Source organism: Electrona antarctica, assembly GCF_951216825.1.
Source record: "Electrona antarctica genome assembly, contig: scaffold_251, whole genome shotgun sequence".
Classification (NCBI taxonomy): Eukaryota; Metazoa; Chordata; class Actinopteri; order Myctophiformes; family Myctophidae; genus Electrona; species Electrona antarctica.
Window position 1 is genome coordinate 34,545 of NW_027637547.1, and position 16,957 is coordinate 51,501.

Genomic DNA, 16,957 nt, shown 5'->3' on the forward strand with positions numbered 1-16,957 from the left:
CTGTACCTGTACTCGCTGTGTCTGGAGTGAATGACCGCTGTACCTGTACTCGCTGTGTCTGGAGTGAATGACCGCTGTACCTGTACTCGCTGTGTCTGGAGTGAATGACAGCTGTACCTGTACTCACTGTGTCTGGAGTGAATGACAGCTGTACCTGTACTCACTGTGTCTGGAGTGAATGACCGCTGTACCTGTACTCGCTGTGTCTGGAGTGAATGACCGCTGTACCTGTACTCACTGTGTCTGGAGTGAATGACAGCTGTACCTGTACTCGCTGTGTCTGGAGTGAATGACAGCTGTACCTGTACTCACTGTGTCTGGAGTGAATGACAGCTGTACCTGTACTCGCTGTGTCTGGAGTGAATGACAGCTGTACCTGTACTCACTGTGTCTGGAGTGAATGACAGCTGTACCTGTACTCACTGTGTCTGGAGTGAATGACAGCTGTACCTGTACTCACTGTGTCTGGAGTGAATGACAGCTGTACCTGTACTCACTGTGTCTGGAGTGAATGACAGCTGTACCTGTACTCGCTGTGTCTGGAGTGAATGACAGCTGTACCTGTACTCACTGTGTCTGGAGTGAATGACAGCTGTACCTGTACTCGCTGTGTCTGGAGTGAATGACAGCTGTACCTGTACTCGCTGTGTCTGGAGTGAATGACAGCTGTACCTGTACTCGCTGTGTGGAGTGAATGACAGCTGTTTCTGTACTCGCTGTGTCTGGAGTGAATGACAGCTGTACCTGTACTCGCTGTGTCTGGAGTGAATGACAGCTGTACCTGTACTCGCTGTGTGGAGTGAATGACAGCTGTTTCTGTACTCGCTGTGTCTGGAGTGAATGACAGCTGTACCTGTACTCGCTGTGTCTGGAGTGAATGACAGCTGTACCTGTACTCGCTGTGTCTGGAGTGAATGACAGCTGTACCTGTACTCGCTGTGTCTGGAGTGAATGACAGCTGTACCTGTACTCACTGTGTCTGGAGTGAATGACAGCTGTACCTGTACTCACTGTGTCTGGAGTGAATGACAGCTGTACCTGTACTCGCTGTTTCCGCCCAAACAACGAGCTTGTAGATCAGCTATTTTCGCCGCACAACCCAGCAGTCTTTATCTACTGGAGATGTAACGACATGGATTTATAAAGAAATTAGTTCAACGGAAAATGCTGTGTTCGAGTTCAGGAGACTTCGGGGGAAAAAAGCAATTCTCCTGAATGCTGCCTTCCTTCCAGCATGGAGAGGAGAGGAGAGGAGAGGAGGGCATTTTGCATTTCTTTCACCATGTAGTAAATGCTGCATTCATGGTCTGGAAAGGGCAGTTGTTTTACAGACGGGTAAAAGGGCAGGGGCTGAAGCCCCCTTTGATGTCTATGTTTGCACGTCCCTGTCAGCAGCTGGTTGGAACCAGCCTAGATCTGGTTGGAACCAGCCTAGATCTGCTATTTACAAAATATATATATTTTTTACACATTTTGAACTTGTGAAATGGGACATTTCGTTCAATTTGCGTTCAATCAAAAAAACACCGTAAATCCCAACCCGAAGTGGGTTACTTAAACGACACACGTTGAGTTTCTGGTGTTATTATTGTATAAAACAACTACAGTATCAACATTTACACTTTAATATGTCTCTCGTCAGAAACACTAGTAGCTTTCATAGTTCGAGCTTATTGCTTTGAAAACAACCAATCGTGTGTTGACACGTGACGTCACAACACTGTTTATGTACTCTGCAGTGTGCCGTTATCACCACAGGGTGGCAGCAAAGCCTAGATTTGGCTTTATGTTTAAAATTGAGCTTTAAAATCATTTTGTTTGTGTTGTGAGTGAGTTAGTTAGTGCAGTGGTAGTACAAATAATGGTAAATGGTAAATAATGGTATACGACAAATACGACAACCTTGAACCTAGTATACTTGTCTATCATTATTTATTTTCTCAATTAATTGAGTACAATGAATGGACCTCAATGGAAATGAGCCGAAAGTCTCTCTTGGCTTCATCCTCTGAGCAGACCTTGTGTTTTACTGGACCGGATAAACACTAAGAAACAACTAATCCTAATGAGACAAAAGCAGACTAAACAAAAGAAGATGAAAACAAATGTGAAAAGCATTGGCAGAGTCCAGTCCCTCATAGGTGGAATTACACTTCTGTGTAAAAATGACCTATGACAAGGAAACACACAACTAGTCAATGGTGCATTTATATAGCGCCTTTATCCAAGGAGTTACATTCACCCATCCACACACACACCTTTACATAGATTGTGCATTACATTCACCCATTCACACACACATTCACACACCTTTACATAGACTATGCATTACATTCACCCATTCACACACACATTCACACACCTTTACATAGATTGTGCATTACATTCACCCATTCACACACATTCACACACCTTTACATAGATTGTGCATTACATTCACCCATTCACACACATTCACACACCTTTACATAGATTGTGCATTACATTCACCCATTCACACACACATTCACACACCGATGGCGGAAGAAACCATGCAAGGCACCAACCTGCACATCAGGAGGAGGGGTTCAGAGTCTTGCTCAAGGACACTTTGACACTAACTGGGGGAGCCCACAGGGATCGAACCGGGAACCTTGCGGTTCCCATCCGGCCACTGTACCGCTATATTGAATACTTAATTCCTTAGCATATTATAATTATAACACTCCATCTTCAGACAGAATATTGAATACTTAATTCCTTAGCATATTATAACACTCCATCTTCAGACAGAATATTGAATACTTAATTCCTTAGCATATTATAACACTCCATCTTCAGACAGAATATTGAATACTTAATTCCTTAGCATATTATAACACTCCATCTTCAGACAGAATATTGAATACTTAATTCCTTAGCATATTATAATTATAACACTCCATCTTCAGACAGAATATTGAATACTTAATTCCTTAGCATATTATAACACTCCATCTTCAGACAGAATATTGAATACTTAATTCCTTAGCATATTATAATTATAACACTCCATCTTCAGACAGAATATTGAATACTTAATTCCTTAGCATATTATAATTATAACACTCCATCTTCAGACAGAAATAATACAACTAGAGACACGATACAAGCTATATCTTTATTTTAAAATGATACACTATTTAATATAAAACAATTATTCAGTAGCATGATTCTGTCTCAAATGACATAATAATCTAAATAAAACATGGTTCAGTTTAAATTCCCTCTCGTGAAATGATTGAAATTGAAATCATAGTTTTTTAAAAAGAATTGGCCTCATTCGTTAATTCAACATTAACACATTCATTAAAATACAAAAATAACCAATCAGCTCCCTGCATTCATCAACCAATCACCTTCAGGCACTTTTACAGTATTAGGAAAAAAAATCACACCCGTGTGAACTGAGTGGTGTAAGGTCTTATATAGACTGATCAGCTGTGGTCTGACGTAATGTCTGACGTAATGAAATCACACCCGTGTGAACTGAGTGGTGTAAGGTCTTATATAGCCTGATCAGCTGTGGTCTGACGTAATGTCTGACGTAATGAAATCACACCCGTGTGAACTGAGTGGTGTAAGGTCTTATAAATTATCGTAAACTAACAAAGCCAGTCGTAGGAGTGGTTTACACCACTCAAAATAAAATAATCAAAGATGAAAAATAAATCCTCACAATAATAACAATATTTACATCATTGTTAAAGAGCATGAACTGATTATATTTAATCATATTTAAACCCTTTTCCTCATATATATGTCATATTTAAACCCTTTCCCCCATATATATTGGCCATATTTAAACCCTTTTCCTCATATATATTGGCCATATTTAAACCCTTTTCCTCATATATATTGGTCATATTTAAACCCTTTCCCCATAAACCCTTTCCCCCATATATATTGGTCATATTTAAACCCTTTCCCCCATATATATTGGTCATATTTAAACCCGTTCCCCCATATAAATTGGTCATATTTAAACCCTTTTCCCCATATATATTGGTCATATTTAAACCCTTTCCCCCATATATATTGGTCATATTTAAACCCTTTTCCTCATAAAGTTGACTACTTTGACAGTCAAAGCTCTTCTCTATATCGAGGTTTGACAACTAAATACCATCATTGTAAAAAAATTACCAGTTTTGTGGCACAGACGAGCTGATGACCTAAAGATGTGAAGCAAGCTGTTGATGTAAAAGACCTCATGCTAAATGGAAGTGTGTGTGTGTGTGTGTGTGTGTGTGTGTGTGTGTGTGTGTGTGTGTGTGTGTGTGCGCGTGCGTGCGTGCGTGCGTGCGTGCGTGCGTGCGTGCGTGCGTGCGTGCGTGCGTGCGTGCGGTCCCTTTTTTAAAAACAGAATTACGTTGTAAACTCAGTAACCGTTGTAGAGCAGCACAGCCTTCCTACAACAGATCATGAACCTTCGTTCAGTTTGCATTTAGAAGAATGTATCCTTATTATTATCATTACTTTATTATATTGAAATCACTATATTGTTCTCTTCAATAGAGGGTATGCGCATGCTTAAAGGGAATGGCACATCGAGTGGCACATCGAGTGGCAAAGCAAAGTGAGTTTAAGTTTAATGTTGTTTAATGCAATCAGATAGGACCTTTCTGTGTGGATGTAGGGGCTGTCAAGGCCAGAAAGTAGTTTTCTGTGTGGATGTAGGGGCTGTCAAGGCCAGAAAGTAGTTTTCTGTGTGGATGTAGGGGCTGTCAAGGCCAGAAAGTAGTTTTCTGTGTGGATGTATGGGCTGTCGAGGCCAGAAAGTAGTTTTCTGTGTGGATGTATGGGCTGTCAAGGCCAGAAAGTAGTTTTCTGTGTGGATGTATGGGCTGTCAAGGCCAGAAAGTAGTTTTCTGTGTGGATGTAGGGGCTGTCAAGGCCAGAAAGTAGTTTTCTGTGTGGATGTATGGGCTGTCGAGGCCAGAAAGTAGTTTTTTGCCACTCAGTAGGCGTTCCTGCATAACTTCCTGGTTTGATGATGATGTCATACCCTCTATAAGTCGTACCAATGAACTAAAAGATCCATAAAGTGATCACTGCAATGTTGCTGTGAAATAAACCCCAAGGAAACAGAAACAGGTTTGATGAAAGCAACGAGACATTTGAAGGAATTCTAGACGCGCATGTTTCTAAAGTCTAAACCGTGCCGTGGTGTTCCTCGCTGTAGGAGTGCAGGGAGAACGCCACCTTGAGACAGCCCAGCTCCTTGTTGTCCTGATTACCCAGGGTGCCTTGCACTCGGTAGTTCCCGTTGGTCAGCCAATAGGGCAGGTCCATGTACGGCAGGTAGAAATCCGATTGGGGGAGAGAGTAGGTTCCCTGCCGGGCGAGAGAGAGAGAGAGGTTTAGGTCCTACTGTGTGTCACATATGTCGCTGTATGAGAGAGAGAGAGAGGTTTAGGTCCTACTGTGTGTCACATATGTCGCTGTATGAGAGAGAGAGAGAGAGGTTTAGGTCCTACTGTGTGTCACATATGTCGCTGTATGAGAGAGAGAGAGAGAGAGGTTTAGGTCCTACTGTGTGTCACTTATGTCGCTGTATGAGAGAGAGAGAGAGAGAGGTTTAGGTCCTACTGTGTGTCACATATGTCGCTGTATGAGAGAGAGAGAGAGAGAGAGGTTTAGGTCCTACTGTGTGTCACATATGTCGCTGTATGCGAGAGAGAGAGAGGTTTACGGCCTACTGTGGGTCACATACGAGATGTTCTCCACATTAGACCATCTCTTGGAGCGCTGAGCCCAGATGTTCTCCACATTAGACCATCTCTTGGAGCGCTGAGATGTTCTCCACATTAGACCATCTCTTGGAGCGCTGAGCCCAGATGTTCTCCACATTAGACCATCTCTTGGAGCGCTGAGCCCAGATGTTCTCCACATTAGACCATCTCTTGGAGCGCTGAGCCCAGATGTTCTCCACATTAGACCATCTCTTGGAGCGCTGAGCCCAGATGTTCTCCACATTAGACCATCTCTTGGAGCGCTGAGCCCAGATGTTCTCCACATTAGACCATCTCTTGGAGCGCTGAGCCCAGATGTTCTCCACATTAGACCATCTCTTGGAGCGCTGAGCCCAGATGTTCTCCACATTAGACCATCTCTTGGAGCGCTGAGCCCAGATGTTCTCCACATTAGACCATCTCTTGGAGCGCTGAGCCCAGATGTTCTCCACATTAGACCATCTCTTGGAGCGCTGAGCCCAGATGTTCTCCACATTAGACCATCTCTTGGAGCGCTGAGCCCAGATGTTCTCCACATTAGACCATCTCTTGGAGCGCTGAGCCCAGATGTTCTCCACATTAGACCATCTCTTGGAGCGCTGAGCCCAGATGTTCTCCACATTAGACCATCTCTTGGAGCGCTGAGCCCAGATGTTCTCCACATTAGACCATCTCTTGGAGCGCTGAGCCCAGATGTTCTCCACCTTAGACCATCTCTTGGAGCGCTGAGCCGCAGCCGTGCCGCGCTCGCACGGGACTCATTTAGTTGATCTGACCTCAGTGTCAGAACTTACAGCTTTAAAGGAGAATTCCTTTAAGGACACAAAGTAGCTCATAACAACATGTCTACGGTGGATTTTTATGAAACAAACACTTTGAAACTTAGAAAGAGGATAATTCAAGCTTTCCGTACAGCTGCAATGTTGGTGAGTTAGACGTTGTTTAATACAATCAGAGAGGACTGTTCTGATTGGATGAATGGGCTGCCGATGGGAAGTTGCACCTAGGTAGCACCTTGCCATTAAAGGAGAATTCCATGCTAGAAATCTTTTCTTACCTTTATTTGTAGTTAAACACCTGGACCACCAAAGAGGTCCAGGTGTTATTTTGTGCAAAAGTGCATTATTGGCTATTTCCCCTAATATAAGCCCTCAATGGGGGTTGGGTTTTTGTGCTAATTCTCTCATTTCCATCGAAATAAGTAATCAGTGTGCCGCTTGGGATACTATTTACATTATGAAGAGAGGATATATACAAAAGAATGATTTTTGAGTGATGGAAATAAGCGAATTAGCACAACACCCCAATGCCCCATTCAATTCAATTCAATTCAATTCATTGAGGGCTTATGGTAGGGGAAATAGCCAATAATGCGTACTACTTGTAGGTCTGCTATTTTTGAAAAATCGTGAAAATGTGCCTCTTCTTCGAATATATAATTACAGAGTGAACATTTTAACTCAAATCTTTGCTTCTGGGGAGGTCCCTGGAACAACATATTTTCAGTTGGGGGGGGGATGGGGGGACGGAGGCATATTACATATAATTGTTGGGGTCCTTGACATGAAATATTGAGAACCACCACCGATATAGAAACATTTCAGAAAACTGTCAGGATTCACCTTAATACTTTCAGCGCCATTGCCGTTGATTAATGCCAATTGCGCTTTTATAGTGCATTCGATCGATCGAGCCATAATGCTACTTACGTTAGCCGGTTAGCTAGCTGTGTTGTTAGCACAGCACTGGATCGCCCATCTTAGATCATCGTCGCCATAATAATCCATTCTATCCGTTTCTTTCAATCGCCTGTATCTCCTATTCTTTGTCCCAGATGGCATTTTGGTCAAAACAGCGTTTCTTTGACGGCACAGAGCCGGCGATGTGGAGCCCTCCAGAGGCCCCGGTTTGCATTCACATTGTAAACAAGGCCTGTCTCGGCTCCGTTGAGCATCCTAGGATAAGCTACTTCCGGTAGACTGGAACTGTGGCTTTTCAAAATAAGAGCTCGACTGGAAAAAAATGCTGGCGTGCATTAGATCCTAATTCTTCAATAAATGTTAGCGCTGAAAGGGTTAACTTACCGCCTTAAAGGGGCAGTGGCAGGGCAGGCCGTAGGTGTGCAGCGGTTCGGGACAGTCCTGCCCCGGGGGGACCAGCAGGGACAGTAGAGAGCAGGCGTCAGGGTAATGACAGCTCCCCAAATCCTCCACGCAGGGAACCTTCACCCAGAACCCTGCGACCTCCTTCTCTAGGGTCACGTTGACCTGGGGGGGGAGGGGGAGGGGGGGGGGGGAGAGAGAGGGTTAGGGTTAGGGAACCTTCACCCAGAACCCTGCGACCTCCTTCTCTAGGGTCACGTTGACCTGGGGGGGGGGGGGGGGGAGGGGGGGGGGAGAGAGAGGGTTAGGGTTAGGGAACCTTCACCCAGAACCCTGCGACCTCCTTCTCTAGGGTCACGTTGACCTGGGGGGGGGGGGGGGGGGGAGGGGGGGGGGGGGGGGAGAGAGGGTTAGGGTTAGGGAACCTTCACCCAGAACCCTGCGACCTCCTTCTCTAGGGTCACGTTGACCTGGGGGGGGGAGGGGGAGGGGGGGGGAGAGAGAGGGTTAGGGTTAGGGAACCTTCACCCAGAACCCTGCGACCTCCTTCTCTAGGGTCACGTTGACCTGGGGGGGGAGGGGGAGGGGGGGGGAGAGAGAGGGTTAGGGTTAGGGAACCTTCACCCAGAACCCTGCGACCTCCTTCTCTAGGGTCACGTTGACCTGGGGGGGAGGGGGAGGGGGGGGGGAGAGAGAGGGTTAGGGTTAGGGAACCTTCACCCAGAACCCTGCGACCTCCTTCTCTAGGGTCACGTTGACCTGGGGGGGAGGGGGAGGGGGGGGGAGAGAGAGGGTTAGGGTTAGGGAACCTTCACCCAGAACCCTGCGACCTCCTTCTCTAGGGTCACGTTGACCTGGGGGGGGGGGGGGGGGGGGGAGAGAGAGAACCTTCACCCAGAACCCTGCGACCTCCTTCTCTAGGGTCACGTTGACCTGGGGGGGGGGGGGGGGAGAGAGAACCTTCACCCAGAACCCTGCGACCTCCTTCTCTAGGGTCACGTTGACCTGGGGGGGGAGGGAGAGAGAGAACCTTCACCCAGAACCCTGCGACCTCCTTCTCTAGGGTCACGTTGACCTGGGGGGGGGGGGGGGGGGGGGGGGGGAGAGAGAACCTTCACCCAGAACCCTGCGACCTCCTTCTCTAGGGTCACGTTGACCTGGGGGGGGGGGGGGGAGAGAGAACCTTCACCCAGAACCCTGCGACCTCCTTCTATAGGGTCACGTTGACCTGGGGGGGGGGGGGGGGGGGGGGGGGAAAGAGAGAGAACCTTCACCCAGAAGAGAGAGAGTCGATTCTCCATATGCAGACCACAAGGTAATGGCAAGGTGCTACCTAGGTGCAACTTCCCATCGGCAGCCCATTCATCCAATCAGAACAGTCCTCTCTGATTGTATTAAACTACGTCTAACTCTCCAACATTGCAGCTGTACGGAAAGCTAGAATTATCCTCTTTCTGCCCTCAAAGTGTTTGTTTCATAAAAACCCACCGTAGACATGTTGTTATGAGATACTTTGTGTCCTTGATGCAGGTAGACATGTTGTTATGAGATACTTTGTGTCCTTGATGCAGGTAGACATGTTGTTATGAGATACTTTGTGTCCTTGATGCAGGTAGACATGTTGTTATGAGATACTTTGTGTCCTTGATGCAGGTAGACATGTTGTTATGAGATACTTTGTGTCCTTGTTGCAGGTAGACATGTTGTTATGAGATACTTTGTGTCCTTGTTGCAGGTAGACATGTTGTTATGAGATACTTTGTGTCCTTGTTGCAGGTAGACATGTTGTTATGAGATACTTTGTGTCCTTGTGCAGGTAGACATGTTGTTATGAGATACTTTGTGTCCTTGTTGCAGGTAGACATGTTGTTATGAGATACTTTGTGTCCTTGTTGCAGGTAGACATGTTGTTATGAGATACTTTGTGTCCTTGTTGCAGGTAGACATGTTGTTATGAGATACTTTGTGTCCTTGTTGCAGGTAGACATGTTGTTATGAGATACTTTGTGTCCTTGATGCAGGTAGACATGTTGTTATGAGATACTTTGTGTCCTTGATGCAGGTAGACATGTTGTTATGAGATACTTTGTGTCCTTGTTGCAGGTAGACATGTTGTTATGAGATACTTTGTGTCCTTGTTGCAGGTAGACATGTTGTTATGAGATACTTTGTGTCCTTGTTGCAGGTAGACATGTTGTTATGAGATACTTTGTGTCCTTGATGCAGGTAGACATGTTGTTATGAGATACTTTGTGTCCTTGTTGCAGGTAGACATGTTGTTATGAGATACTTTGTGTCCTTGATGCAGGTAGACATGTTGTTATGAGATACTTTGTGTCCTTGATGCAGGTGATTATTTTTGTTGCAGTTTGGAAGCGCTCGTTAGACATCACTCAACTGCCCTGCGTAGCACCTGTTTAGAATTAGCACATAATGCAGGAGGCAGCAGGACGTTGCTTTAGTGAAAACGAGCGCTTCCAAACTCTGATGGAAACATGCAAATGGTCTATAGTACGCTGGAACACCAGATCTCCTTCCTGAAGGCAGCAACCTATATTGTCCATACAACACATGGCTGGTATTGGAGGTGATATTCCTCGCTAACCTTAGGATGCTGTTATCATACGTGGATGTGATCACTGTATGATGTAAAGTAGATCTCCAAGCTCGAGATGTGATCAGGGTTTAACCCACGAAAATACTCTTCCCCCCCCCCCCCCCCAAACATAGCAAATCTACAAGCTCACGACAACATCTGTCGGGACACATAGTGAGCTTGTAGATCTGCTATATTGGGCTAATAATGTTTCTTTCCCAGGAAACAATTATGGATGGTTCAAATTTAGAGGAAGTTAAACTTTAACTGATTTTCACAACACGAACCAAGACGGTTTTCACTTCCTCAGTTTCTACAGAAATAAACCTATTACTTCCTGTTTCTACTCTGTGAAACATGCATGCATTTTAACCCATTCTGGGCGGGAACAGTGGTTCCCGCCGCGCGGCTAGAGAGGGTTGAGCTCTGTTCCTTGGGGACACTGTTCCTCTGGCTCTGTTCCTCTGTTGGAACATGTCTCTGTTGGCTCTGTTCCTCTGTTCCTTGGGAACGCCTAACATTCCAAATCTCTCACCAAAAACAAACCAAACAAGATTCTACACAGCTGTCATCCTGGGGTTCAAGTGGTTAACTCATTCTAGGCAGGAACCCCTTTTGGTGTTTTAAGCATTATGTTATACGTTAGCTATTGAAAAATAGCAGATCTACAAGCTCGTAGCGTGGCACTCGGTGCCGCGCTACGAGCTTGTAGATCTGCTATTTTTGAAAAATCGTGAAAATGTAGTGCAAATCTTTGAATATACATTCTTTCAGAGCGAACGTTTTAAAGTCATATCTTTGCTTCTGGGAGGGTTCCTGGAAGAACATATTTTTCAGATGGGGGTCGGCGGCCAAATACATATTATTTTTGGGGGTCCTTGACATTTGAGAACCACTGATACAGAAACATGAGGTATTAACCCTGTGAGAACCACTGATACAGAAACATGAGGTATTAACCCTGTGAGAACCACTGATACAGAAACATGAGGTATTAACCCTGTGAGAACCACTGATACAGAAACATGAGGTATTAACCCTGTGAGAACCACTGAAACAGAAACATGAGGTATTAACCCTGTCAGAACCACTGATATAGAAACATGAGGTATTAACCCTGTGAGAACCACTGATACAGAAACATGAGGTATTAACCCTGTGAGAACCACTGATACAGAAACATGAGGTATTAACCCTGTGAGAACCACTGATACAGAAACATGAGGTATTAACCCTGTGAGAACCACTGATACAGAAACATGAGGTATTAACCCTGTGAGAACCACTGATACAGAAACATGAGGTTTAACCCTGTGAGAACCACTGATACAGAAACATGAGGTATTAACCCTGTGAGAACCACTGATACAGAAACATGAGGTATTAACCCTGTGAGAACCACTGATACAGAAACATGAGGTATTAACCCTGTGAGAACCACTGATACAGAAACATGAGGTTTAACCCTGTGAGAACCACTGATACAGAAACATGAGGTATTAACCCTGTGAGAACCACTGATACAGAAACATGAGGTATTAACCCTGTGAGAACCACTGATACAGAACCATGAGGTATTTCACAAAACGGTCAGGATTTAGAAGACATTTAGTATAATCTTTTCTCAGGTCTAAATGAATCTGAAACCTTTGGTCTGACACAAACAGCAAGACAAGGTTTATGACAACAATATAATGCCATAAAATGAGTATGTTATTTAGGCCAGTAGTGAGTGTATCGTTTATGTTTTGCGTTTATAGGTCAGAGTGTGGTTTTCACAGACTAAATATGCTAATTCACTCTGTCGTGTCGTGTCTGGGTAGCTCAGGTCGGTAGAGCTCTCGTCTTTGGACCACAAGGTCGCGGGTTCGAATCCGCTCGAAAACAGTCCCACGAGTTGTTATTGAGCCACTTCCGTGATCCGGGTCCCCCCCCCCCCCCAGGGTCACGGGTCACAGACAAAGAGCAACGCGAGCTAAGATTGTCCCGGCACGGGCCTACCCCCTCGTTCACTTTGCATTGGACTCAGTTTCCCAGAAGCCCTTGCAGCAAGCCGGCGGTTGGTTGATTTCCGGTTACGTCATCATAACGCGTCCGCCTCGTCACCAGGTCCGCGACAGAAGCGGAGTTTCATAAGTCTGGCAGCGTGCCGCGGGTTCGACTCCCGATCCCGATCCAGTCTGGCAGTGTCAATCTATGTAAAGGTGTGTGAATGTGTGTGTGAATGGGTGAATGTAATGCACCATCTATGTAAAGGTGTGTGAATGGGTGTGTGAATGGGTGAATGTAATGCACCATCTATGTAAAGGTGTGTGAATGGGTGAATGTAATGCACCATCTATGTAAAGGTGTGTGAATGTGTGTGTGAATGGGTGAATGTAATGCACCATCTATGTAAAGGTGTTTGAATGTGTGTGTGAATGGGTGAATGTAATGCACCATCTATGTAAAGGTGTGTGAATGTGTGTGTGAATGGGTGAATGTAATGCACCATCTATGTAAAGGTGTGTGAATGTGTGTGTGAATGGGTGAATGTAATGCACCATCTATGTAAAGCGCCTTGGATAAAAGCACTATATAAATGCACCATTTTCCAAAGCAGGTGACCAATAACACAGCAGAGAGGTTTATCAGTGGGCGTGACTGACTGACTGTCTTCATAATGTCTGTGTTGTAAGGGTTAATTGTTCTTTGTTGAACTGAAACTCACATGATTAGCAGCATGAAAGCACAGCCTGCCCCAAGGGGCCGGTTTCAACTGGTTTCACCCAAACAACAACTAGAACTGCTCTCTGTCGACCAGCTCTATGGCCTTGTGGTTAGAGTGTCTGGGAGGTCGGGGTTCGATCCCCGGCCGGGTCATACCAAAGATTATAAAAATGGGACCCAATGCCTCCCTGCTTGGCACTCAGCATCAAAGGGTTGGATTGGGGGTCAAATCTACTAATCAAATGATTCCCGAGTGCGGCGCACGCTGCAGCTCACCGCTCCAAGAGATGGGTCAAATGCGGAGAACAAATTTCACTGCGGTAACGTGTGTGACAAAATCGTACAACTTTGATGGTCCAGAGACTAGCTGTCTCTGGTCCATATCTCTAGATGCAACAGCCTTAGAGCTATGGACCAAAGCTAGTCTCTGGAGACAGACTATTGACTGACTAACGTAGAGGGCACTGTTTCTCCTTTATTTGCTGACGGCTTCTCAGATTGCTCTGAAACTACAGATGTTTTTTTTTTCTCCTAACAATTTCACAAATACTTTATACAACAGAGTAGTTCTACTGACTGAATACTTTATACAACAGAGTAGTTCTACTGACTGAATACTTTATACAACAGAGTATTTCCCAGACAGACAGACAGACAGACAGACAGGTGTCTTACGGCCAGAGGGGCAGACAGCTCCACCGAGGTGGAGCCAGAGGCGGCGGCGCTCAGGTCTCCGGGGATGCTGATTGGATCAGGGGAGATGTCCAGAGTCTTCATGGAGGCCGGCGCGTCCGGTTGGCCGCAGTTCTTCCAATCGAAACGCAGGAGCTGCATGACATCACAACACAGCAGTTCATCCATCCAATCAGAAAAGCAGGAGCTATACGACAACGCAACACGGGTTCATCCAACAGCCGTTGAGGAATGTGAATCCCTAGACTCCTTCAAAAGCGCTCTCAAAGAGCACCTATACGGACGGCTGCAATTCACAACTGGCCCCTGTAAAAACGTTTTTAGTTTTTCTTCTTTTTTCACTTTCTTTAACTGTATATTTCATTTCATTTCATAGAAGTGTATATTTGTACATATTTAAATGTCTTGATGAATTGAAAATGGAGGACCCTGATGTAAACAATCAATCAATTTATTATTACCTTTGACTGCACTGCCTGTATTGTGTTAATTAAGTATTCAATCAATATACTTTTTTTATTGATTGAATACTTCATTAGCAGTTTGTAAACAGTACAGGGCTACGATTACATGGTGCTAAAAAAGCAAAATTAATTTAAAAAAAGTCCTCATTGTTTCCAGTGTGGTCCTGTGCTGTGTATTCAATCAAGACATTATTTTAAAGACATGGCATGCGTAGCAATGAATCATTTCTGGTGTTAAGCTTAGACTGTAGTTTAGTGGGACCAGTTAGTTAGGCCCTGTGTTACAACTGTTTATATCATGTTTTAGACTGTAGTTTAGTGGGACCAGTTAGTTAGGCCCTGTGTTACAACTGTTTATATCATGTTTTAGACTGTAGTTTAGTGGGACCAGTTAGTTAGGCCCTGTGTTACAACTGTTTATATCATGTTTTAGACTGTAGTTTAGTGGGACCAGTTAGTTAGGCCCTGTGTTACAACTGTTTATATCATGTTTTCATGTAATTATTTTATTATGTGTCTGTCGTTAACTGCAGAGATTAAAATAGGGTGCATTCTGCATCCCAAAACGCAGTTTATAGTTAAGGGACGCAATAAAACAACCACCTCTGCATCCACAGGATGCACTACTGTACTACTGTACTGTTTTTTACTCTAGTTTATTTTGCTAGCTTTAGTTATAATAATCATTTCTTCTTCTGTTTTCTACATGAATATAACCACATTATAACCATATAAAATGAAATGGGAGTTAAATGCTGCAATTTGTAAAAAATGGTGGTCCGTGGCTCAAATGACCAAAAAGTAAAATAATGGGCCTTGATCTGATGTGACAAAGGTTGGAACCCCATGCTCTAAAAGGTTGGAACCCCCTGCTCTAAAAGGTTGGAACCCCCTGCTCTAAAAGGTTGGAACCCCCTGCTCTAAAAGGTTGGAACCCCATGCTCTAAAAGGTTGGAACCCCCTGCTCTAAAAGGTTGGAACCCCCTGCTCTAAAAGGTTGGAACCCCCTGCTCTAAAAGGTTGGAACCCCCTGCTCTAAAAGGTTGGAACCCCATGCTCTAAAAGGTTGGAACCCCCTGCTCTAAAAGGTTGGAACCCCCTGCTCTAAAAGGTTGGAACCCCATGCTCTAAAAGGTTGGAACCCCCTGCTCTAAAAGGTTGGAACCCCCTGCTCTAAAAGGTTGGAACCCCCTGCTCTAAAAGCAGACCTAATTCTTCCTGTGCTTTTCTTTTCTTTCTGCAAACTGATAAACTAATGACTCAATCAATCAATCAATCACACACATTGAACCATAGCAATAATAATGGATTATAAACAGAAATACTGCATTCTTTAAAACAAGCTCTATTATTGAAATGACATGTGCCAATTATTTTCGCTCCTATGCCACCAAAATGTGGAACGCCCTACCAACAGTCATTAAGACATGCGAATCCCTTGACTCCTTCAAAACCGCTCTCAAAGGGCACCTACGGACGGCTGCAATTCTAAACTGACCCCCGAAAAGATCTACTACACACAGATAAATAGTGATATAAAGAGATCTAACATACCTTTGATTGATTGATTGATTGAAAATTGTATTAACAGTTTGCAGAATTACAGTACATTTCAAGCACAAACTCAATACAAAGGCTGTTAACTGTGAGTGGACGACCCAATTAAGCATTACACTTGTTTACAACAGGGTCCACCATGTTCAAATCATCAATACATTTAGAGACGTACAAATAGACACTTCTATATAGACAAAGAACAGTATAGGAATTCATCATACCTTGACATTGTTCATTATAAACACATAATGTTTACAGTGATTAGAAACACATATAGATATTATAATGTTTACAGTGATATAAACACACAGAGATATAATAATGTTTACCTTGACATTTGAGCTCTTCTTGCTGTAGAACTTACAGTTGGACAATCCAAAAACACACAACAACGCAAACAGCCTCATGGTTAATGGTTGTGTGCGTGTTGTGCGTGTGTCGTGTACGTGTGTGTGAGTGAGTGTGTGTGTGTGATCTGATCACTGTTGTTGTGTTTTAAGCAGAATCACTGAAGCAAAGTTTATAAAGGTGGAGTCATCTCATCCCATGGCCTGGAGGGACGCAGTGAGCTGGTTGGTTGGTTGTAGTCATCCTATCCCATGGCCTGGAGGGACGAAGCTAGCTAATTGGTTGGTTGGAGTCATCTCATCCCATGGCCTGGAGGGACGCAGCGAGCTGGTTGGTTGGTTCCTCCAAAAAGAGGAGGAAGTCGTAGACTGTTGGGCTCAAGGCGTTGCCTTGGTAACTAGCTGGCCAATGAGAGCAGTTGTTGGCGTCTTTCTGGGCTATGATGTGGTTTTCAAGCAGTGGTTCGGGGACCACCGGTGGTCCTTGAGGGGGTTCCAGGGGGTCCCCAGCTAAATGATAAATTGTAACCATTGTTCAACCATAGAACAAGATTCCTCTACAGGATCTCCTCACTGGTCAACAAAAACACCTTGAAGACCCTAACAGGAGCCCTTGTACAGGGTTTCTTTGACTATGCATGCACCTCCTGGTACCACAGCACCTCAAAGGCCCTTAAAACCAGGCTCCAGACTTCCCAAAACAAACTGGTCAGGCTCCTACTTGATCTAGCCCCCC

At 44.6% G+C, this 16,957-nt stretch overlaps 1 protein-coding gene across 1 annotated transcript; it reads right to left on the bottom strand.

Moving 5' to 3' along the window:
* Positions 1-3,133: 3,133 nt before the first annotated feature.
* On the bottom strand, positions 3,134-16,376 carry gm2a (ganglioside GM2 activator). Its single transcript, XM_079531711.1, has 4 exons — positions 16,204-16,376; positions 13,836-13,988; positions 7,838-8,020; positions 3,134-5,355 (listed from the first exon to the last, which is right to left on the bottom strand). The coding sequence occupies exons 1-4, from the start codon at positions 16,279-16,281 to the stop codon at positions 5,173-5,175; spliced, it is 597 nt and encodes a 198-aa protein (XP_079387837.1). The 5' UTR covers positions 16,282-16,376; the 3' UTR covers positions 3,134-5,172.
* Positions 16,377-16,957: the final 581 nt, after the last annotated feature.

Bases quoted from the DNA above. Each gene is read 5' to 3' on its own strand.
- gm2a (XM_079531711.1), bottom strand. From the start codon at position 16,281: ATGAGGCTGTTTGCGTTGTTGTGTGTTTTTGGATTGTCCAACTGTAAG. The intron at 8,021-13,835 runs GTAAGACACCTG...CTCCCCCCCCAG, and splicing joins AGCTGTCTGCCCCTCTGGCC to GTCAACGTGACCCTAGAGAA. The intron at 5,356-7,837 runs GTAAGTTAACCC...CTCGCCCGGCAG, and splicing joins GCCACTGCCCCTTTAAGGCG to GGAACCTACTCTCTCCCCCA.